The sequence below is a fragment of the Astatotilapia calliptera genome, chromosome 23 (assembly GCF_964374335.1).
Source record: "Astatotilapia calliptera chromosome 23, fAstCal68.1, whole genome shotgun sequence".
Classification (NCBI taxonomy): Eukaryota; Metazoa; Chordata; class Actinopteri; order Cichliformes; family Cichlidae; genus Astatotilapia; species Astatotilapia calliptera.
The window spans coordinates 18837962-18862075 of NC_137443.1; the positions used below are offsets into that span (position 1 = coordinate 18837962).

Below are 24114 nucleotides of genomic sequence, written 5' to 3' on the forward strand. Positions count from 1 at the left end.
TTATTCCATGTGAAACGATCGAGTTGTGACCTGTAGTTCTCGGCTAGTTTATGCACAGTTATGTAACTTCTGTCCTTCATGAGTTTCACAGATCAAAGTTTTGCAAAGTCTCAATAGAGTCCACACGAGTGACCTCATTTCCTGACTTCTCAGCAGGTTCTACTGGTTTCAGAAAACAGGACATTTCACCTCATTTTGGATTTTTTAAGGTCTTGGTTTCATGAACATATAGGGGTCTTGTTACCTTTTTTTTTTTTTTTTTTCCTTCGCTCCATTTAATGGATAAGGGTACTTTGGGGTTGCTGTATCTGATTGACTCTTTTGGATAGAACATTATTAGGATTTTTTGTTGAACTGTTTATAACCATACATTTTTCAGCACAGCATTTTGGGCAAAAATTTCACTGTGAGTCATATGGCTACCTGATGGCTGGACTAAAATGCTGCACATTTGTACACGCCAACCCTTTTAATAAACAATTATCCATTTTTTGTGCAGAAACCTTTGTTCACCAGTGTTCTTCTTTGTCTAAAATGAAATGTTTGAAAGTTTGGTCAGAAGAAGCACATGAGAATAACTGACTTTTTGATGAAAGTTTTCACTTTAACAATAAAATAAGCCCCTTTTGCTGCTGTAGATGACTAGAGTTTCAAGAAGACATTTTCTGTTTTCAGTCATTTATATCTGGCAATGGGTCTCTGGTTTGCAACCTCACCTTCCATCCAAAACAGCCTTATGGCAATATGTGAAAACGCCATGAAAAGTGAATATGTGTACATGGGCACAAATTGTGTTTTTTTTCATTACAGTCAGCACAACTTTGAAATTGGGGGAACGTTTTATGTCTACGCTATCCATGTTTCTGAGAGTCTTCTGAGCTGATGGTGCAACAAAGAGAACTTTTTAAAAAATGCCACGTTTTGAATTTTCACCCAATTCATGAACTTTTTTTTAACTTATGTGAGATGATTTACTGCCTACAACCTGCAGCAAATCACAAATTAAGTGTGATTCAGTAATTAAAATAAAGCGTGAAGTTATTCAGTTGAATGTGGAACTCCAAGTGTCCCTCATACACTTCAAGATGTCCAATAGATTAGGTACTTCACAAACTTCAATGTAATTGGATTTTCTATGCAAAAACTGGGAGAAATGAGGAAAGTTAGGAGAGAAACAGAATTAGTAAGAAAATGCATGTCATTGATTGAATTAGAAAAAGCACAAGTAGAAAGCTTACAGTAGAGGTGGGTCACAAAGTAGCTTGCAGCAAATGTAGATGGGCTAAAGCGTCTTAAATAAGATATTCTTTATGAGATTTGCAAAGTAGAAATGGATCTGACAGACTGTCCAGTCCATGGTCTGTCAGAAATGATTTATTATTTATTTGGTCCTAAATCAATAAATATTAGTTTGTCTGTGATAGAATCCACATAAAACACTAAAGATTTCCTGGTAGTCTCCTTGAAAATGATTAAAAGATTATTTTCCTGATCACTAAATGGCTGATTAATTGTATAATTATTCAGTTCTACTTGTTTTCTATTAAATGTGAGCCTGATAAGTACCCTCATTAGTAGCTGAAATGATACTGAGCTCTACAAACCTGCGGATGTCTGTTTCTTTCTTGTGATTTCTGTTGGAAATGTTTCTTTCTTTTTTTTCTTAACCAAATGTAAACTTGAAAAACCTACTTTTGTTTACTAAAGACATATTGAAAACTTGCAGGATGTCAAATGAAAGTGAAAAAGTCTGGAGAGTTGCCATGTTGTTTTGGGGGCTCTGAAATTACAAACTGTAGCAAGTTCAAAATGATTTTACAGTCTCTCACGTTTCGCTGCAAAAATTCTTGTTTTATGAACATGCAACACGTTTGTATGCAGCTACAACTGTGTCTGAAATCCCTCAAAATGCATGCAGCTGCCTTCTCTCACGCTTCTCGCCTTTCCTGCTTAAAACCAGAAAATCTCAATTTCCTGGAGATCGAGGCGAATGCAGTGCTTCTTTTCTCAGATCAAGTCTGGAGCCTGATGCGATGCCATGCGAATAAACAAAAATCACAACAGAGAAGCAGAGTTTGTGATGAAAATGCTCCTTTGTCCTAACAATTCTGAACACTCGTAGGGGAAAAATCCAAAGGATTCAACCAAAGGGCTTCAACCACAAGGTCATTAAAATATTACAAAACAGAGTATCCAATTTACAGAAGCAAAAAATAGCAACATAACTAACAACACAAAATAACTCGATAACAATGCAAAAAAAAGTATTAGATAGTGAAAGGTAAAAACAGAACAAAAACGATAGCAAAAAGCACCAACATGAAAAAAAATGATGAAAAACACAAATAACTAGCCTCACTTATATAAAAAACACATCCACTGGCTTGGTACACAAACCACAGCAGGTCAAGCGCTGTCTTTCTAAACGCAGAAAGCAACATCACAACAAATAAAAACAATGCAATATAACACTTATAAACAAGAAAATATGATGCAGCCCATGTCAATATCAACAAAGCTACATGCATCAACATTCTCAATAACATCTATGACATGAAAAATTGCAAGAGAACATTCAAAGGTTGAAAGTAACAACACAAACGGTAACAAAAAGAAATCAACAAAGAAACTACACAAAGGAATGAAGTGACAGATTGCAAAAAGCAAAACAATGAAAAGCAAATTTATTAAAAAAGCAACAAAATGTAACAGCACAACTTAAAGTTAAAACGTAAATACAGTAAAAGACAACATTGCGAAAAACAGCAACAAGACACGAAACAACAGCAACACAACCACAACAGCCAAGAATCAAAAGCCTCAAATGTCAAAAAGTAACAAGCAAGAAAAATAGCAACATCACGACAAAACACGACAAATGGAAGCAATAAATGATTATAACCCAATGAATAGTAACAACAAATAGAAAAGCAATAAAACAGCTACACAAATACAGGAAAACACTGCAAAACGCAGCAAGCAATAACCAATGAACGGCAACAATGCAAATGATAATAACATGATGAAAGGAACAAATAACAACACAAGAAAAAGGAACAACAAACAGCAAGAATCACTGAACAGCAGTAAACATAACAAAAATCATCATCAACACAGGAAACAGCAACAATCAAAAGCAACAAATAAACAGCAACAAGCAACACAAGGAAAAGTTTATTGTTGCATTTTGGTACCAGACTGATTCAGATTAAAGAAACTGTGCAGCTGTTGACATGTTGACCAACCTCTGCAACATGTCGTGAATGACAAACTCTCCCACGGTTTTTTTCTGTTTCAGCCTCTCTGAACCAGGCATTACCTCACCAACCAGTTGTCCCATTTGTCATTAGTGATCCAGAGAGAGCGTTCATGTCTTACATCACAAGGTGGAATTACAGCAGACCTGACATGGTGCTCTTATTCTGACGAGACTTCCTGCTCTGATTTTTTTCTCTCTTCCTCGTTCATGGTGAACAAACCTCCACTTTTCTGGTCACAGAGTTGAGAAGTCGTCACTATTTTCCCTTCTTTGGTGGTTTCAGAACTGGAAAACTGATGTAATCGGTCACATCACTGCTGGTGTTTCTAACTGGAATTGCGGTTGAATTTGTGACACTGGGGGATGAGGGGGTTTGTGGGTAATATGAGGATGGATGATCTGAGAAGGGGCTAAAAACACAATATGATCCCTTAAAAATGTTCTCGTCCCTCACTTTAATGACTTCAGTGTGGAGTCTGCAGTTGCGTCCAACCAGACCTCAGTCATTTTTCCAAATTTAAAGACGTCTTCTCTTAGGTTCACTTTCTCTAAGACGACCATTGAACCTGTGAAGAACGGCAACACTCAGTACAGTTTTTCGCTCTTGGACTTTTTGCAGTTTCTCTGAATATTGCACAGTTTGACCTTGGGGTGAATTTCTTGTGATATCCATTCGTGTCTGGGAAGTTTGGCAGCTGCCTTGAATGTTTTTGATTTGTAAATTTTTTTTTTCATTGTAGAATGATAGACTTCAGATTCCTTGGAAATAGCCTCATAACCCTTCCCAGACTGATGGGCAACAGTTGCTCCCCTTAATTCATTGCTGATGTATTTTCTCTTTGGCACCGTGTTAACACACACCTGAAGGTTCCAGACCCGCAAACTGAAAAAAACTTCTGCTTTTCATCAAGTGCATTCAAATCAGCATCATGTGGCTGCTACTTACCCTTTAAATTCCCATGGAAACACTGAGGTATAGTTAGTTTTTCACAGGACTGCAAGGTATTTTGAAAAAGTTGTGTTTTTGCATGATAAAAATGATTAAAATTGGCATTTTGACCACTGCTGTGTTATTTTTTCAGAAAAGAAGTAATCACATTTGTAAGAGGGCTTTTAAGTAACGTCAGCATGCTTGGTTATCTTATCTTAGCTCTAATATGTACCTGGAGTAGATATACAGAAACCTTTGGCAAGTTCTGAATTTTACTTGCTTATTTACAGGGAGTGCAGAATTATTAGGCAAGTTGTATTTTTGAAGAATAATTTTATTATTGAACAACAACCATGTTCTCAATGAACCCAAAAAACTCATTAATATCAAAGCTGAATGTTTTTGGAAGTAGTTTTTAGTTTGTTTTTAGTTTTAGCTATTTTAGGGGGATATCTGTGTGTGCAAGTGACTATTACTGTGCATAATTATTAGGCAACTTAACAAAAAACAAATATATACCCATTTCAATTATTTATTTTTACCAGTGAAACCAATATAACATCTCCACATTCACAAATATACATTTCTGACATTCAAAAACAAAACAAAAACAAATCAGCGACCAATATAGCCACCTTTCTTTGCAAGGACACTCAAAAGCCTGCCATCCATGGATTCTGTCAGTGTTTTGATCTGTTCACCATCAACATTGCGTGCAGCAGCAACCACAGCCTCCCAGACACTGTTCAGAGAGGTGTACTGTTTTACCTCCTTGGAAATCTCACATTTGATGATGGACCACAGGTTCTCAATGGGGTTCAGATCAGGTGAACAAGGAGGCCATGTCATTAGTTTTTCTTCTTTTATACCCTTTCTTGCCAGCCACGCTGTGGAGTACTTGGACGCGTGTGATGGAGCATTGTCCTGCATGAAAATCATGTTTTTCTTGAAGGATGCAGACTTCTTCCTGTACCACTGCTTGAAGAAGGTGTCTTCCAGAAACTGGCAGTAGGACTGGGAGTTGAGCTTGACTCCATCCTCAACCCGAAAAGGCCCCACAAGCTCATCTTTGATGATACCAGCCCAAACCAGTACTCCACCTCCACCTTGCTGGCGTCTGAGTCGGACTGGAGCTCTCTGCCCTTTACCAATCCAGCCACGGGCCCATCCATCTGGCCCATCAAGACTCACTCTCATTTCATCAGTCCATAAAACCTTAGAAAAATCAGTCTTGAGATATTTCTTGGCCCAGTCTTGACATTTCAGCTTGTGTGTCTTGTTCAGTGGTGGTCGTCTTTCAGCCTTTCTTACCTTGGCCATGTCTCTGAGTATTGCACACCTTGTGCTTTTGGGCACTCCAGTGATGTTGCAGCTCTGAAATATGGCCAAACTGGTGGCAAGTGGCATCTTGGCAGCTGCACGCTTGACTTTTCTCAGTTCATGGGCAGTTATTTTGCGCCTTGGTTTTTCCACACGCTTCTTGCGACCCTGTTGACTATTTTGAATGAAACGCTTGATTGTTCAATGATCACGCTTCATAAGCATTGCAATTTTGAGACTGCTGCATCCCTCTGCAAGATATCTCACTATTTTTGACTTTTCTGAGCCTGGCAAGTCCTTCTTTTGACCCATTTTGCCAAAGGAAAGGACGTTGCCTAATAATTATGCACACCTGATATAGGGTGTTGATGTCATTAGACCACAACCCTTCTCATTACAGAGATGCACATCACCTAATATGCTTAATTGGTAGTAGGCTTTCGAGCCTATACAGCTTGGAGTAAGACAACATGCCTGAAGAGGATGATGTGGACAAAATACTCATTTGCCTAATAATTCTGCACTCCCTGTAGGTATTGATATAGACTATTGTGTCTTTGAGTATAGTGATCAAACTTAATCACCAGACTGAAATGCTACAGGTTGATAAGGTCATTTCAAGAAGTTGCTTAAGCAGAAAATTAATGTCTAAGATTCTTTAAACTTGTTTGATCATCTTCAAAAGGCAAAAATTTAATCTTGTCTGTGACTAAAGGTGGATTTCAGTGCTTGTGTGAACTGAAATTTTTTAGAACAGATTTTTATTTGTGTTAACATTAAGTGGCGTTTACTCCCTCCTTACAGTCACAGGCGTTTACTTTGATACTCACCAACTTCTAATTTTCAGCTGTAAAGAGGCTGGAGATGAGCAATTGAAGACAGCTGAAGAGAAACACTTCCTTTCCATCCTGTCTGACTCTCTGATTAATCCCTGTGAGCATTTCCCAATTTAAACATAATGGATGTGACTGTTGTTGATATTTTCATCTCTCATCTTCAACGAAACACATTTCCTGTGTCCTGAGTTAGGAAATATGGGTTAAATTTATTATTTTACTTCAACCGATTAGTGATCTTTACAGGATGTACCCTGCCTCTCACTCTATGACAGCTGGGATAGTCTCCAAATCTCGACAACTCTGAATTAGGTATTGATTAATTCAATTAATAGTAGTTAAGAAAATAGAAAAACATAATAAGGTTCTGTTCTAGGTAATAAACTGATAAAGCTTTATGCATGTGGAGGGTAAATAAAGACACTTTTTTTAAAAAGGACTCAAAACTTCTTTATTGTTAAAAATCAATATAGAAACAAATGTATGTAGAAAAACATCAACAGCAATACATTCTTATTTTTCCTTACAAAGCACTCCTCTGTTTTAAATGATCCCTGCTTTATAATAATGGACTTTATAAATGAAGGCGGTCAGGATTGCAGCTGGAAGGTAAAGGCAAAGTACACTGCTTTATTGTCAGGAAACAGCATCTAAGCAGGACTGTGCAACACTATGTGGAAGAATCAGAAAACACCCCGCTAATGCTGTATTATATCACTGCTCTCTACTGTCTCTGCCTCCATCACTCCACCATATATTATTAGTGTGACAGTAGGTAAGTTTGAGGCTGGTGGAAGGACAGGAAGTTAACGGCAGCCTTAAGTATTATAAAGATAGATTAGCAATTTAGTTAATGGCCTGCAAATGGCCTGCATTTGTATAGCGCTTTTTAATAGCCCTAATCTGCGACTTTCATTACTGCACCTCTCAGATACCACAGTCATGTAATCTGTTTCCTGCCAGGGAGAAAATTTATATTACAACACACACTGCAACTAATTGAACGGGTACCTAGTCTGCTAATTTTCAGCACTCTGCTTCTTTTCTTGGCTCTACTAGAGTAGCTTTGCATGATTCACAGTTCAAATAAAAATCGATACTTATATTTGCCCTTCATAAAGCCCTCCTTTTAATGAACCCCTCAGTTCATTAAATGAGTTGTTAAGCATTTCTAACAACTCCATTCCCCCTTCTTTCTTCTGATTGGCCAACATTTGGAAGCCTGTTGACAGAGTTATACTGTCTGGTATTGGTTGTACTGACTACTCAGAGTAGTTTGAAAGCTGAGCTTTTGGCTTAGAATGATTACTTGAACCTCATTCTTTGAAACCTAGTGACTCGAATATTAACATTCAGCATCTTAATGTTATATTCATATGACAGGTAAGACAATGCAGACTAGGTGCCCTTAAAGAAATGCCCATTTGAAGACACGTAGAAGGGCAGATCATGGCACTCCATTACTTTTTCTAACTTAGTTGCCATCTCCGGATGTTGGTTAAGTAAACAGCATGTTTAATGCAGATATTTCTGGATTTGCTAGCCATCAGAACATCATTAGAACATTTCAGCCACATTATAGTTATCTATTACTGTTTTCTTACTAATGTTGTTATTATGATCAGATTTTGTCTCAGACATTTTTGTTGTTCATTGGGTCATTAAATTTGTTTTGATGAAACTTTACATTCGTTAAAAATTGTTAAAAATGGTATCTTTCAATTTTAGTTATTAATGCCTTTCTTATGTGTTGCTAAAAATATCACAAACAATACAACAGGATTCATTTTCATGCATAATTTCCATAAGAAGATATATACAAACCCTTTAAAGACTGAAATGTCTGAGTTCTGAGCCAGATGGCTCATTGTTCCCGCAGCTATCTGATTGTGACAAATAGTGTAAGTAAATAAAACTGGTGTCTGAGGTTTCCTTTGAAGACTGCATACAGGCTGGTTGTCTAGTTACTCAAGGAAACAGATACTCATAGCATTCCTGATCTAGCTATCGCTGCCCCTACTTTAGGCTTTCGTCTCACAGACCTATAGACTGCTTGCTAGGGAAAATATTTTAAGAGTGTTTGCAAGCATGTTGGTATCTTCCATGCTAATCTATAGGTCCTGTAGGCTTTTGGAGCAGCACCTACTTTGTTACCAGGTTCAGCCAGTGACATCCAGCAACCAATCTCCAATATTTTTCCCTAGTAACTGGTGGTTGCCATGTGATGGGTTGCTAGGCCTGCATGACTGGGTCTGTTGTTGAGCTTGAAAAACCACTGGGGCAACTATGGCTCCAATGAGTTAATTTGGTAAAATACAGAAAGAGACTGTATTTAGGGAAATGTTTTATGTGATTAACCAGGCATCAGATGGCAATTAGTTTCCATCTATAAGACCAGTTAACAAGTTAATTTCCCATTTGAATATTTTAACCCTACCTAACTAGAAATAAAATCTTTAAATGTAATTTGGTTATTAAAATGTAAATAATTCTGCTTTTGACTTGCAATCAGGCAGCAATATTAGTTTCCCACCATGCTCTAGCACGAGGAAGGACAAAGAAGAGCATATTATAGTACCATTTGGTTTTCTTTTTCCTTTTGTTTTTTTGGTCATGGTGAGAGAAATGCATCTGCAAAAATGTACTGAAAAAAAAAATACATTCTCTCCATATACATATAAATACATTTCTGCTGTGCAAAATGCAAGTGTAGAAGCCTCTCACCGAAGCTCAGCGTTCAGTCAACACATCCAACGTATTGACATGTAAAGCATGAATTTTAGGCATTTCACCTAAAAATGTAGTTTAAAGCACCAAAACTCAGGCCAGCTTGATATTTTCTTTAAAGGACAATGATAAAAAGCCGCAGCTCTTTCTCCATTAATAGATCAGTTAATGGATGATCAATTAATTGTTTGTCTATTTTCAAGTAAAACATTTGCAGCTTCTTAAATATAAGAATTACATGACAGTAAGCTAAATATGTGTTTCAGAAATTGGATGGGCTATTTTTTACTTTTTTATTTTTGATGACTAATTTGGCTAATCAAAAATAACTGGCAGATTAATTAATTAATAATGAAAATTAATTACAGAACAGCAGATTCACAAAGCTGGATTAGTTACCTACAATGCTAACTTAGTTCCCGAAAAATATCACCGTACTGTATTTTTGGGGCACCTTTCAGAGCAGAAAGTACATTATTTGGTATTTATATTATCAAATACATTATTTACTTTTAATGTTTAAAATAGGTTTCTTATTGCTGATATCCAGTAAATTTATCACTCATGATGCTGTCTATATTCGCTACACTAACTAGTGAAGCATTGGTTAAAGACTGGTGATATGGGTGACTGCCAGTTGCTGATGGATGAATGTGAAGCAGGATGGTATCTTTTAAAACCTCTCACTTGAATTACTTTTTATGGCATTTCTAAAAAAAAAAAAAAAAAAAAAAAAACCTCCTGTGAATTCCCATCTGTGGCCCTCGTGAAGCAATGCAATCAAAGACTTTTTGATAAATAACATCTCACAAGTTATGAAAATAGTAATCCAGGGAGCCAGCTTCCCATTATTTCAACACAAAATAAAATATATCTAGCATGAGTCAGAGAAACGATACCTCTATGAATCTTCATGTTCTAACATCACTTTAGCCTTGCTGCTAGATAAATATTAAAAATGAGGCATGGTTGCTATATCATTTATGATGAATGCTCTCTCCTTACAAAGTCCCTGACAAGTATATCCTGTACATTTTTACAGCACTGAGTAACATGGTTGAGAGAATTCAGAGGCACGGCTTAGCCATCCAAGCTTTGGCAACAAATCCCATCATAGGCCTCTGTGAGGATGACTGTTCGTCTACCATTTGCCAGGAATGGGTGTTCCACACTCATACCATGAGACGTAGTTGACATGAGAATGTCCTCCTATTTCTCCAAAGTGGACAGGTTCTTGACGCAATGCTCTGAAGAAACCTGGACAAAAAAGAACAATACGTGATGAGGAACATATTTTAAATCTGATACATTCAATCTAATTTGTATCAAAGCACCCGATTAAGAGCAGCAGAATTTCCTATTTATTGTAATAAAAATGTACAGACATCTAATACTAAATAAATGATTGTGATTCTAAAGGAAATGGAAAAACTAAAAGATTCTAAAATGTCCTCTCTGGTTTCTGAACTCTTATTCTAGATGGGCATCAAAGACAATGACAATGAAGTGGGTGTCACACTGGATTTAAATATAATGTTTTACATTTGTCTGTTATGTCTCACCCCAACCGGTCACAGCAGATGGCCGCCCCTCCCTGAGCCTGGTTTTTCTGGAGGTTTTTTCCAGTTAAAAGGGAGTTTTTCTTTCCCAATGTTGCCAAAGTGCTATAATTGTTGTTGGGTTTTTCTCTGTATGTATTATTGTAGGGTCTAGCTTACAATAAAAAGGGCCTTGAGGTGACTGTTGTTGTGATTTGGTGCTGTATAAATAAAATTGAATTGAATTGAAATGAGATGTAAGTACAGGTATAACTAATTTCTATTTTTTTAAGACAAATCATGCAGTATACTGGATCTTAATGTCCAAAAAATGCATGCTCACTAAGGAGCTCAGGAAAAATTCAGGAAAACTGAAATAAAGCTTATACCTTGTCTGGATGGGAGCTGGTCAGCTCTGAGCTGTCTGCCCGTTCGCCCATCCAGGAATGAGTCAACGAACTGACAGTGATCCTCACTAAAGCCAGTCTGATCTCCAATATTGTAGAATTTACCTATAAGGGGAAATATAGAGAAACAGATCAGATCGGGGATCAGTTTCCCTGTTAAAGTGGGCAATAAATTCAGCATTTGTACTTACCGTTGAGTGTTTCACTCAGGTAGATCTTGTACCTAAGTGAGTTGCAAAGCTGTACACCAACAAACTTGCGGTACCAGGTCCTCTTCACATACTGTTTGCCATGGCAGTCAGAGTATGAGTCTGTCTTGAAGGGGAACTGAGTCCAGATAGCATCTTTTCCTGTACAGAAAAATAAATATAACTTTCTACCTTTAAACAAAGGCTTTTCTTATAACCATGTGGACATAAGGTGGATGTTAATTTACCTGAAACGTTCTCACTCACTCTGGGGTCCGCTAAGGAAAGAATAACAACAGGGTCTTAACAGCTTATATAAAGAAAGCATAACTGATACTGCACATTGATGCAGGAGTGCCTTCTTATAACGTGAGCAGCAACTTTCATCATCATCTAGATCAGTGAAGCAGAACATTTAATTATTTCTCTGTGTTTGAAATATAGGATATCAATTCACTCGTGCAATGTTTGAAAAAATCAATATCCTGGATGTCAGCATTTAAAAAACAACTAAATCAATGACTTGTTAGTAATTCTATCAGTAAAGTCCAGTTATGGATGACTGCATAACTGATTAATTGTATTTTGTAGGCAATCAGGAGTGAAGTCTCAAGTCTCACATTATGATAAATTTCTAGCAGGAAATTACCTTTATGCAATAGCGATAATTAATTATACATCTGCAATGAGTTGCAATTCCTGCTAAGTGAATTTGAAATGGGCAGAAACAGTAGCTGCCGCTGAGGGTGAACATTAGTCTTAACTGATGAGCGGAAAGTTTGGAGCATTTCTACTTGTTGTTTAAAACATTTGAAGTCACAGAGAGGTCCTGGAGTTTCAGTTTGACTGCAACTGCTTTGGCTTGTGCATTCTCTAAAGACAGGCAGTTGAGCAGGAATGTACCTGACTCTGTGTTGAAGGTAACTGGCTCACTGGGAGGACCTGAGCCCAGCTCATTCCTTGGCTTCACCTTGAACTCGTAACTAAAAAAATGGGGGGAAATATAGCATTACAATAATACATAATCAGGAATAGAGTCATAACTTTTCAAAGATGACACAGCAAACTCAGATGCCACAAAGTACAAGAAAATGTAGAACTTACTTAGGTATGAACTATATTGCAAAATCTTTTTAAGAACTATAATTTATCAAAGTAAAGTAGGAAATAAAATAAAGACATCAGCTCAGCCCAAAACAGTTAAAGTACCAATATATTCTAATACTACATTTCTCTGGATAGACTACCTTTATTTTTTATTGATTATACACTTTTAAGGAATTATTAACAAATTACTTTGAAGCTACTTGTTAATAATGGTGATTTTACTGTAACAAAGGATTTCTCCTTAACCATTTCCTCTAGGTCACTAAAAAAACAATACAACAACTATTGTTTTCTGTTCTTTTATACTGTATCAAAGTTACACAACTGACTGTTAAAACAGGTTTTATAAGCTTGGACAGTCACAAACATCATGCAACCCGTGCATGACAGTGAAAACCATGACCTCTGCTCACAGCTCTTTATTTTTATATGGTTTTACTTGAGTCCAGACTTGCAATTGGCCAGACTTAATTTCTAACCACCTTCCTTCACACCAAATAGCTTTCCCACATCGCGGCTCGTTAAAGCGTCAGCAAGCGTAACAGATGCTCTGCTTATTTTACTGGGCTCAACTAACTTGGGCTGTTTGAACAGCTGAATGAAATGGCTGCAACGCCAACCAGCAGATGTTCAGTCAGATCTGAGTTGCAGAAACACTTAACATCCAGAGATTAATATGTATAAACCTGCTTTATTGTAATGACCTGGTTTGGTTTGGAGTGTTTTCACATTTTTCATGTCTTCTCTTTCTTCTGTGTAGCCGACAAATTGACTGGTTCTCTTGGCTACACGGCAAATCAATCTCATAACATGAAATCATGGTAAATAAATCTGTAGATAACCCTTGATGCTAGGCTGTGAAAATTTGCACATGGTACACAAGGCTGGTCGATTTCCAATCTCAAATTCTACAATTTAGAAATTGACTTTGACTTCAACTTCATGAAAAGTAAAGTTGAAGAAAGAAAACGAATTTAGGTAGAACTTACCTGCTCTCAGGTTTGAGGTTCTCTACGGCAGTGTGAGTCTGGTTTGTAGTCAGGATGGAAACCTGTTCTCCATCTGGGCCTTTAGCAGTGGAGATGACTTCGTACTCTGAGAAGAGGATGACAGAATTAGGACATGACCAACAGAATCGTGATAGAACACAGCTAAAACCACCATAGGAGTGTTATAGGTTAGTCACCAAAGAGTTTCAATTTCATTCAGTTTTTTGTTGGGCTGCTGCAATAAAAATTCAGCTAATAAGTACCAGTGGTTTCATTGTCAGTCTTCTCCCAGTCCAAGATGATGAAAGATGGGCATCCCTCCACTGTCACCACAGTGAGGTTGGAGGGTGGAGTCTTTGGTGGTGATGTCACATTTGTCTCACTGGGTTCATCTTCGGGAAAGTAGTTGAGGGAAGAGGTAATAGAGCAAGGCTCATCTGGTTTCTTTCCAGTTTTGTAGATGACATGAGGTGCTGTAGAAAGAGAACATGAATGTAAAGCATAAGTATCACTGGGCTTTGAGGTTCACTTTGTATATGTAATTGGAGCTGGAACAAAAAATGCTTGTTTTGATGTCTGTATCGCTATATGGTAAAACCCAATGTCCTGCTAAAGTGACCATTTCAGCTTACCTACGTAACGTTTTTTGCCCATGGCGTCAATCTCAGAGGATGGCTGTGATTTAAAAAGATCTGACTCCTCCCATGACTCCTGTCGAGGTGCTGAAAGAAGAAACACAACACAAATTGTCTAATTTCAAGAATAAACCTTCTGGAACAAAATGACCTTCCTTCTATGTGCAACATTTTTTGTAAACAAAGCAAAATATTACAAGAAGGTATGTCTACTTCTTGTAAGCTGGTTTGTGATATTTTGTGCATATTGTGCATGTCCATGAAAATATTTTTTTCTTTGTTTTGTTTTTGTGGGTTTCTTTTGGGAGTGAGTATATAGTTAAAAAATATTATATTTTCCAAAAGCTTTATTCAAAGAAAGCAGTGACTGACATGAAAACTTTTAAAGTGCCCAGCAAGGCCCCATTTGGCAGCATATTGTAAATAGACTTCATGTTCAATCATTGGTCACATGCATTTGGTTAAACTAGCAAAACATTTCAAAATAAGCAGGAGAAAATTGTCTTAAATTGCAGTTTGCATGTGGTAAACTGGACGAAACTGGGCTGATGACTACTACTTGATTGCCAAGTGGAAATCTTTGTACCAGTAGTAGTTGGTGTTGCAGTTGTGGTCTGTTTCCGTTCTTGTTTGATCGGCTTGGCGGTCACTGCTGGTACTTTGGGTTTCAGGACAGGCAGTTTATCATTCTGTTTGAAGTTGTTAACTTTGTCTGATGGAAAATATGTAAACAAAAACAGTTCAACCTTCAGAAAACTATAAATGTCGCAGTTAAACAAGGGTGTAGACAAAGTTCATTGTTTTTCTTATTGAGTTCCTACCCGTTTCTCCAGGTTTTCCAACCAAATTTGGCTTCTTGTTGATCTGTATTGCTGGACGAGCAGGAGATCCTGAAAGAAACAAAAACATTATCTTGTTACAACCACCTTATCAGCCTTTATTTTACTGTCCTGATCTAAACCATCTCTGCACTTGTGACTTTTTGTATTAAAGGGTCTCTTTCATGTACAGTCATTTCAAATTTATTTTACTACTATTCATATAAAGTGCTGCAATAATTTTCTAAAGTATTACATGATGGGAATGTCTCTGTTTTAGATCAGATTCAGGCCTGTTCTGTAGTCTGTGGACAGTATTGCTTTACATAAGGCAAAAATAAAGCTTTAACAGCCAATTTGGATCTATTTTCTAGCCAGGTGCTGTCTAATCTCTTGAAATATATATTTTTTCAGCTAAGGTAGAACTCCCTACCCATTTCCAAATGCCAAATGAACCTTAAAACATGAACAATTCCTTGTAATCCCACAAGATCTTTTGTGTTTTTCTGACTAAAGTCCAGAACCTGCAGCCAATTACACCCCACCCCTGCCCCCTTTCCTCTTATTTAAGCAGAAGCCAAATTCTTCACAATCAAGGAATTGACTCGGTTCCAAAACTAAATAGAATAAATGCAAAGCCAGGAACATGAAAGATGATGGAGTCCTGAAACATGTTAGCTCGTAACATGAAACAACACAGATGCATTCCTTTCAATCAGTTGCATGTAAATATGTATGATGGGCTGCCTGTATGAATGTTTGCTGTTGTTTGACATGAAGTTTGGCTAAAATTGTTTAAGCTTCATAGAGATATTTTGCTTACTTGGATAAACCTTGTATTATTCTTGGACATAAATTAGGAGGCTTGTCAAGAAACCACAAGAGGTACAGTGTTCTCAAAGGATCATTATATTGGAAGGTCAGAGTGGAAACTGTGCTATAATTATAGCCTATGTTCAGAAATGCCTCGTGATTACAATACAGAACTAGAATAAATACATATTGGTATGATTTTTTTCACACAAATAATTCTAAAATAAAAATCAAACAGAGGTTTCCACATTCTGATGAAAACTGTCCAATGCACGCCATGCTGTCCTGGTTCGCGTGAGGGTTTTCTAAACACGGCATCTCTGCAGCAAGATGTCTGAAGCTCATCGCACTCGCAATCAGGCAAGAAGCACAAGCTGAAGCATTTGGACCCTGGACAGAACTTTTTTAAAATAATACCAAAGGTCCAGTCGAGATGCCAGGTTCATCACAGGCTAATTAGAAACAGTCTCCTCCTTTAATTTCTGTGGTGAGAAAAAGCGCAAAGCTCTGCAAAGTGAGGTTCTGTAAAAGTAAGCTAACGATCAGGGGAGCGCATACTTTCCAAAGCCTTTGGCCAAAACTTTCAAGCTGACGGCCAGTATTTTCCTTCATGGTCCTTCTAAAGATTTGTTTCTGGACATGTAACACCACCAAACCATGCAGTCTTAACGATGTAGAGCAACTGGAGCGGCAGTCAGCACACGGCATGGGCAAGTTTTGGGTGCAGACAAATGAAATTCATGCCGTTACCAACCATAAACCCACTCTTCTGTCGTGGGACCCGAACGACCAAACACTTCAGGGAGTTCAGACTTCTTTTCCTCCAGCAATGAGTTGTTCACTGCAGCAGGAGAGGCACTGCGATTAAAACTGGAGTTTGTATTCAATACTGAAATAAAGCCCTGAGATGCCTTGGCCATTTTTCGGTTTTGTATTTTTAAGTTTCTGTCAAAAAGTCATAGATCAGTGGTTTCTGGGTGTTAAAATACAAAAGACAAAACATCAAAACTAGAAAACTGATGACACCAAAACCAGCTCATGCATACTGGACAGGAAGACCATGCCCACCATGACACCATGCACAATGTAAATCATTAACTGTATAATTCACTATAAACTTTTGTAAACTGTGATCTGACCGGGTTTCAATTGTCAGATGAGTTCTGAGGGTGGCCTAACTCATAATACAACTGAATCTAAAGTGAAAGTTCTCATAACCCATATCACCCTCTTTTTTTAGCTGCTTATGAAAGACTTCAAATTCTATTGAATTTTCTGATGCTTGAAAGTCACTGCAGAGAGTTTAACCTCTGCTGAAGGTATTACTAGAATAACTTCTATACACTTAAAAACACTTTTGCTGGTACAAAAAAAAAATATGTATGCTTATTCTCCTAAAAAACAAATGAAAAAAAAAATTTTCTAATATTTTTCTTTCATTGGTACGTTAGTTCCTATTCCAAATAAATATTGCAGCCAGTTTGCGCCAACAACTTGTTAAGCCTATTAAAGTAATTGTTGGAGCAAAATTACTATTTTCTTTCCTAGTTGGGTTGGAAACTACTCCAAATCATCAGAAAGTAAACCAAACACTACAAATAAAATAATGGTATTGAGTTTGAGAGAGAGCCCATATAGCAACTATTATAACTACTACTATATCAATGTACAGAGTAAAGCTCAACAAGTGTAGGCAGGTCTGAGCCAGCAATAACACGCTACACCAGCTCTCATTAACTAAGTTACATTTTAGAAGCATTACTTTAACTAAAAGAGTAACAACACTCCCAATAACATTGATGCCTTATATGTATATTTTTAGATATTTCTCTATAAACTTAAAAGGCCAGTTTCAGAAAAAGGATTCGAATCAATTTGTAGCTCTTGATAATAATCTTGACAGGTTATTTTCTGTCAATTTTTATCATTTTCAGCAGATAACAGACTATTTTCTTTAGATTATAACTCTGGAAACACTATTTAAACTACACACAGCTTTTTTTTTTTAAAAAACAAAACAAAAAAACATCATGCTAATGTTCCCAAAAACTGCAAAAACTGTGCAGTAGCATAAAAAAGTTTGAATTCTGGGGAAATGGCCAAAGTTTAAAAAAATCAATAGTCAACCCTGCAGACAACAAATAGCTTAATTATTCAATACTTTTGTAAAACACAATCTTTAAACATACATCCACAAACAAACTTTTTCAGTGACCTTAGTGTATTATCTGACCATTTTCATCTGCAGATGGAGTTCATCCAAGAAAATATACATTATTTCAAACTGGTCAGAGTTTAATGTTTTTAAACTGGTTCTAAGGAATAATTAAAACTTTTTGTGAAATATTCTACATGGTTATTAGAGCAAAGCAGTGAAACAGTGAAGCAGTGAAATGGTTTTTAGCCCAGCACCCAAAGAGTTGAAGAGGTCTCAGGTCTCTGAATTTGCTACAGTTTCCCCAACCACAACCTTAAACCAGATGGTTAAACACTCCCCACCACCAACAACTTGTAGAACACAGAGGGACACAATCAGCTGCTGAGCTTAAGTAACCAACTCACATAATCAACCATGTGCAGCGTCTTGATTAGTTAAATCTCTCTGACTGAAGCTTTGCTCAAAACTGGCTTGAGGCAGCGAATGTGGGACAAAAAGACAACACAGATGGACAGACCAATGGTGGACAAACAGGTGGATGGATGGATGGATGAATAGTGCATGGACATTAAAGTATTAATAAAAAATGGAGGGACACAAAAAACACCAACAAGAGCTGCAGTGGAGGTGAAAATGCTGCAAAAGCGAGTGAAGGGTTAATGATGAAACACAGAAAGACAAACAAGGTCTTTTTTACCCAATCGAGGTCGGGACCATATGGCCGGTTTAGGTGGGGAAATGCCCCGGTGTGGTTGTCCATTTACTGTTGGGAGAAAACTAAGTGTTATGAAGGGAAAGAAACTGTCTCTGAAAACTGAACCTGATGAGAGGACAATCAACCAAGTCCTTTTCTAACCAAATAAATCTTCTTTTTTTTTTACTTGTCTTGACTATTTGGAACACCTACTTTTCCCATTTTTCCCCAACTTTTGTCCATTTCCTTAACTGTACAGAATTCCTTAATTCTTGTCATGGATCAGTTATGAACCAAAGATAAACCTTAATGTGCATTATTTATTCTGGAAGCAATATAAAATCCCACTAGTTGATCTATTAAACTTTTAGCCAAAGCTTTTAACGGACTTGTTTGGTTGTTCACCTGAAAGGTTCATTTAGCAGCTAACAGTTAACAAAAATGAAGTTTCACAGCATTTAATCAGAAAAAAGGCAAAAGTAAAATTGTGTTGAGGGGTGATGAGATGCGAAACAGTGTTGAGACACATAAGAAATTCTTTCTTAAAATTGAAAGAATAGTGGCATAGAAAACCATTGCAAAAGCCCCCAAAATGTCTCAGACAGTAACAATAGATGGGAAACTGGAAGATAATGAGTCCACAAGAGGCAAAACCAATCAGCGTTGATTAGAATATCTCAAGATTCTACAACCTAAATAGTAGGTATATTTGATATTTCAGTTCTTTTTGGTATCAATTTTTATCGACTTGATTTTAGAATCTTGAACAAGAGAGAAATATAATCAATAAGCCTGTAAGTATTTTTCCAATTTGCATTTGACTTGAAAAGAAAAGTCAAACTTAAACTTGAGTACTTGAAATTAGATATATTTCATGGCTTAGCCTATCAAAACATTTTCCCCTTGGACAGTAAAAGACAGCAAAGCAGCAAAGTGAACATAAAAGAAACAGGTACAAGGAGGATTACCCCCAAGTTTCCCTGAAGTTGGGGATGAGTTACTCGATCTAGAGGAGGGGGAGTGGGGCTGTCTGAAGCCATTAGAGAAGGGAAAGAGAGGGTTTCTCGATGCAGGCCTCATGGATCCGGTAACTGTGGTAGCTGCTGGGTTGTAGGGCTGCAGGGGCAGCGATGGAGTGAGATTTCTTTTGTTTCCTTGACCTAAAAGATCAAAAACAGTTGCACGGCCTGTGTTACAGTCTGATCTGACCTTTATCTGTGTTGGCAGACAAGCGAGCTTGCAGCAGCCCTGTGCAGCATCGTTAGTGATGGACCATTAAATCTGATGTCATTGAATTTATGGAATAAATAAACAAATGAGCATGATGGGACCAAGATGATTCTTTAAGCGCTCACAATCTTGAAAAACCAGTCATCGAAGATGCTGATGAATTTTGATAACTGGAAGATTGTGTGCTGCATGCAAACACCAGATGAAATGTGCGTGAAGGTGATACTCCTGGATTGAGCAGCCATTCCTGTGGAAAAAAACCTTTAGCACTAATTTCACTGGAAGCTGCCTGGAAGCTCAAGGGAAAGAGATGATTGCAAATTAACAGCAGACAGACATAGCAAGGTTGCTTTTGATTGCAAGATGAAGGAAGCTGTTTGTGAGGTTGTTATTACCCCATGTGTTAGTTTTGGCCCGCTCATTGGCCAGTGCTGATCTCAGCAGTGATGAGCCGTCCTGTGATTTGCCAACAGCTGTATGAAAAAAAGAAGGTTGAACACTAAAAAAAAAATGAAGGCCTTTTTCAGTTTGAGAGATGGTCTGCATCCTGTCAAATTAAAACCTGAAAATGTAAATATTCTTCTTAAAGTTTGCCAAGCAGAACTGACTGTTGAGAAGGTAAGACACGAATGGCAAGACTTTTTAAAGCCTCGGTTACATTTGGATTCAAAGTGCATTTAAGAAGTAGGATTTGACTATGAAGACTTATCACGAGCTCTTTCCTCAAAATCTTACAAAGGTGGTGTAGAACCTAAAAAAATGTATGTGACCAGTGTAGGATGTGCTGTCTTTAGCCAATAGTCCACCAACTCCTGGTACCAGATCTTTTCACATAGTGCAAAGTACATCTGGCACTTGCCTTGGTAACAGGGTGATATAGTAACAGTCGCCAGGGCCCTTTGACCTCAAATGAGCAGTTTACGGAGGCAGAAATTAAATCTAAATAAAAGTAAGTATTCAGTCAGTTATGTCTCAGCTGTCTAAAAAAATACATTTAAAACCAACCAATTTTGTAGAACTGCTATGATTATTTTCAACACCTTAGGTAATGTGTGATAAAAAGATTTTAAGATCTATACATTTTTTAAAAAGTACTTTGTTGACAGCAGCTGAGTGTGCTACATTTCTTTGTAAAGTTCAACTGTTGGATGAAACTCTTATTTTTGTGGGCCCACACAGTTTAAAAAGAAAAGAAAATACACTGATTCATTTGGTGAAAAGAAAAATTAAACACAGAACATTGTTAACTATGTTCATACTCATTTTTGAAGAACAACATTGCATTACTTACACCCCCAAAAGGCTTAGATATTGAGAGATACAACATCTCACAGAAGCAGAAAGAGGATTTTTTAGAAGAAGCCAACTTTTGAAAAGAACATTTGGCATTTTTGGGACAGAATATGGCAAATGCAGTGAAACTATTTGCAGATGATGCTTTTATATTCATGGACACCATACACTGAGTCTAGAACATTTTTAAGTATTAAGCGACATGGATAGACAAGACAGATATTTTTCAACCAAAGCTGACTATGATAAAACTGTATGTTTTCTAAAACGTAATGATTATGTCACAGACAAAAAAAAGAAAGAAAGACAAAAAAAAGATTGTAAGGAGGAATTACCAGTGGGGTTACGAGGCTTCTCAGGTGCACTAGTGGGTGCCTTAGTGGTTTGCACATGACTGGAGTCACCTCTGGAGGCTAACTTAGTAAGAAGGACGGCTGTGATGTTGGCATGGGGGGCTTTGGTGGACAGAAGTTTGGGGAGGGCAGGAGTGGGAATATCCGCTGGTTGGGTGTTGTTGTTTCTAATTGTGTTTCCTTTTTCTGGGATGAAAGAGAAGAGAGGTACTGAGGTCATAGGAAACTGGTCAGTGTTTGTTTTTGCACGATGTGTACACTATGATATAAAATAAAATAGACATGCATTTTGACTAATTTCATCCAGCAACTCTGGAGAAATTCAAGTCATCAGATACATGTCTTTCAAAACTGGAAAGTTGTTTAGCTTTTCTGTCAGGATAGGACATGGTATAGATACTTCATTTGATACTAAATAAAACATGTTCATAATGAAGGGTCCTCACTGGCTTATTGGTTGGTGATATGCAGTAGTGTGAAAAAGTGTTTGCCCTCTTCCTGATTTCTGTTCTTTTTTATGTTTGTCACACTTAAATGTATGAGATCATCAAAAACTGTCAATATTAGGCAAAACACAGAATGCAGTTTTTAAACACAGGTTTAAGAAGTCACTTAAATAGCACCCGCCTGACAGAGTGGAATAGACCAAAACATCCTCAATGTCATACTGTTACGTTTCGGTGTTGTCAGTGTTTTGTTTTTGCGTGACTGTCATGTGTTTCCTGTTTTACTTTGAAGGTCTGTTGTTATCTTAGTGTGTTTAGTTTACATTTTCCCTGTCTCGTCAGTTCTAATTTGCCCCAGCTGTGTTTCCCTCTTGTTGTCCATTTTCCTGATTGCCCCTTCTATGTATTTAAGCCTTGTGTTTCAGTGTGTCATGGTCGCGATCTCCCCCGTGTTGTAAATAGTTTGGTGTGTTTGTTGTAAATAAATAGTCTGTTGTAAATAGTTGTGAATGGGTTTGTTAATATTTTCGTTTGAGACACCTTCGTTTTGGGATTTTGGTGGAGGGCCTTCGTGGTTTTATTTTCCGTATCTTTGTTTTTCTACGTTGCACCCCGGTTGCCTAGGCCGGGGTGTAACACATACATTATGATGCAATCCAAGGAAATCCAGGAACAAATGAGAAACAAATTAATTGAGATCTCTCAGTTTGGAAAACATTATAAAGCCATTTCTAAAGCTGTGGGACTCCAGCAAACCACAGTGAGAGCTATTATCCACAAATGCAAAAACATTAAACAGCTGTGAACCTTCGCAGGAGTTGCCGGCCAAACAAAATTACCCCAAAAGCACACCGACGACTCATTCAAGAGGTCACAAAAGACACCATAACAACATCTAAACAACTGCAGGCCTCACTTGCCTCAGTTAAGGTTAGTGTTCATGACTCCACCATGAGAAAGAGACTGGGCAAAATGGCCTGCATGACAGAGTTCCAAGACCACTGCTGAGCTAAAGAGCATGAAGGATTGTCTAAGTGTTGCTAGAAAACATCTTTCTGATCCCCAAGACTTTTGGGAAAATACTCTGTGGAGTGACAAAATAAAAGCTGAGCTTTTTGGAAGGTGTGTATGCCATTAAATATGATGTAAAGTAACACAGTATTTCAGAAAAGGAACTTTATACCATCATTAAAAATGGTGGTGGTAGTGTGATGGTCTAGGGATGTTTTGCTGCTTCAGGAACTGGAAGACTTGCTATGGTAAAAGGAACCATGAATTCTGCTCTCTACTAAAATATCCTGAAGGAGAATGCTATAACATACTTGGTTTCTGCAACAGGACAACCATTCAAAACACACCAGCAAGTCCACCTCTTAATAAAAACAAAATGGAGATTTTGGAGTGGCCTAGTCAAAGTCCTGACCTCAATCTGACTGAGATGCTGTGGCATGACCTTACAGAGGCAGGTATTGCTCAAAAACCCTCCAATGTGGCTGAATTACAAGAATTCTGCAAAGAGGGGTAAGCCAAAATTCCTCCACAGTGCTGATTGCCAGTTATCGCAAATGCTTGACTTGCTGCTTGTTCCAGCTATTAGGTTTAGCAGGAAATCCCTTTTGCACATGCAGTTTTTTTTTGTTGTCCCCCCCCCCCCCCCCCCTTAATAATAAACACCTTCATTCAGAAACTGTTTTTTGTGTTTACTTGTGCTATCTGTGTCTAATATTGAGTTCTTTTGGGATGATCTGAAACATTGACGTGTGACAAACATACAAAAAAAACAGAAGATCAGGAAAGGAGCAAATACTTTTTCACACCACTGTATTTAGCCAGCATTTTCCTGTTGTAGATCAAGATCTAATATTTCTGTTAAAACCAATTAGAAATCTCTGGTTTCATACCAGATACCCAGCCCTAGATTCCACAAGATTTGTTTATTTTCAAACAGATGCCTAAAGAATTTGATTTTGTTCCCTATAATCTCGTACCTCAGAGAAATACAGAAAAGTTTGAAGACATTGTACTTTGGGAGGATTTTGCAGAACGACTTGTGTTGGCTTTCCTGGATGGGAAATTCCAACCACGTCTGCGTCTGAACTGGCTGACATGCACTCCTGACATGCAGACTGACTGAAGAGAGCGGTGACTTGCAACAAGTAGGATGGGGACAGCTGGACAGACAGACAAGAAGGATGACAGAGGAATGGAGGAGTTCTGACTGAAACTGGTTTACTTTAAATAGCTGATGGTTTGAATATAATCTACATATTTAATGATAATGCTGTAATGTTGAGCCCTTGTACCTCTCAGAGGTAAAAAATATCAGGTATTAATTGAAAAGTCTAAGAAAGAGAAATATCATTGATCAAAGA

General features: G+C 37.5%; 1 protein-coding gene across 13 annotated transcripts in view; it reads right to left on the minus strand.

Annotated features, from left to right (window-relative positions):
* Positions 1 to 9883: 9883 nt before the first annotated feature.
* The window catches only part of abi3bpb (ABI family, member 3 (NESH) binding protein b), a 33633-nt gene continuing 19402 nt past the window's right edge, over positions 9884 to 24114 (minus strand). For 2 of the 13 annotated variants that reach the window (XM_026157770.2, XM_026157769.2), the window contains 15 exons: positions 21279 to 21482; positions 20046 to 20123; positions 19389 to 19580; positions 18424 to 18489; positions 16323 to 16409; positions 14759 to 14827; positions 14524 to 14649; positions 13935 to 14024; positions 13566 to 13775; positions 13303 to 13408; positions 12110 to 12189; positions 11455 to 11484; positions 11210 to 11368; positions 11001 to 11123; positions 9884 to 10330 (listed from right to left, as the gene is read on the minus strand). In XM_026157770.2, coding sequence (XP_026013555.1) covers positions 10215 to 10330; positions 11001 to 11123; positions 11210 to 11368; positions 11455 to 11484; positions 12110 to 12189; positions 13303 to 13408; positions 13566 to 13775; positions 13935 to 14024; positions 14524 to 14649; positions 14759 to 14827; positions 16323 to 16409; positions 18424 to 18489; positions 19389 to 19580; positions 20046 to 20123; positions 21279 to 21482 — 1736 coding nt within the window. In that variant the 3' untranslated portion in view covers positions 9884 to 10214. The remainder of the gene's footprint in view (positions 10331 to 11000; positions 11124 to 11209; positions 11369 to 11454; positions 11485 to 12109; positions 12190 to 13302; positions 13409 to 13565; positions 13776 to 13934; positions 14025 to 14523; positions 14650 to 14758; positions 14828 to 16322; positions 16410 to 18423; positions 18490 to 19388; positions 19581 to 20045; positions 20124 to 21278; positions 21483 to 24114) is intronic. The other 11 variants (XM_026157774.2, XM_026157771.2, XM_026157772.2 and 8 more) reach the window with 11 other exon arrangements.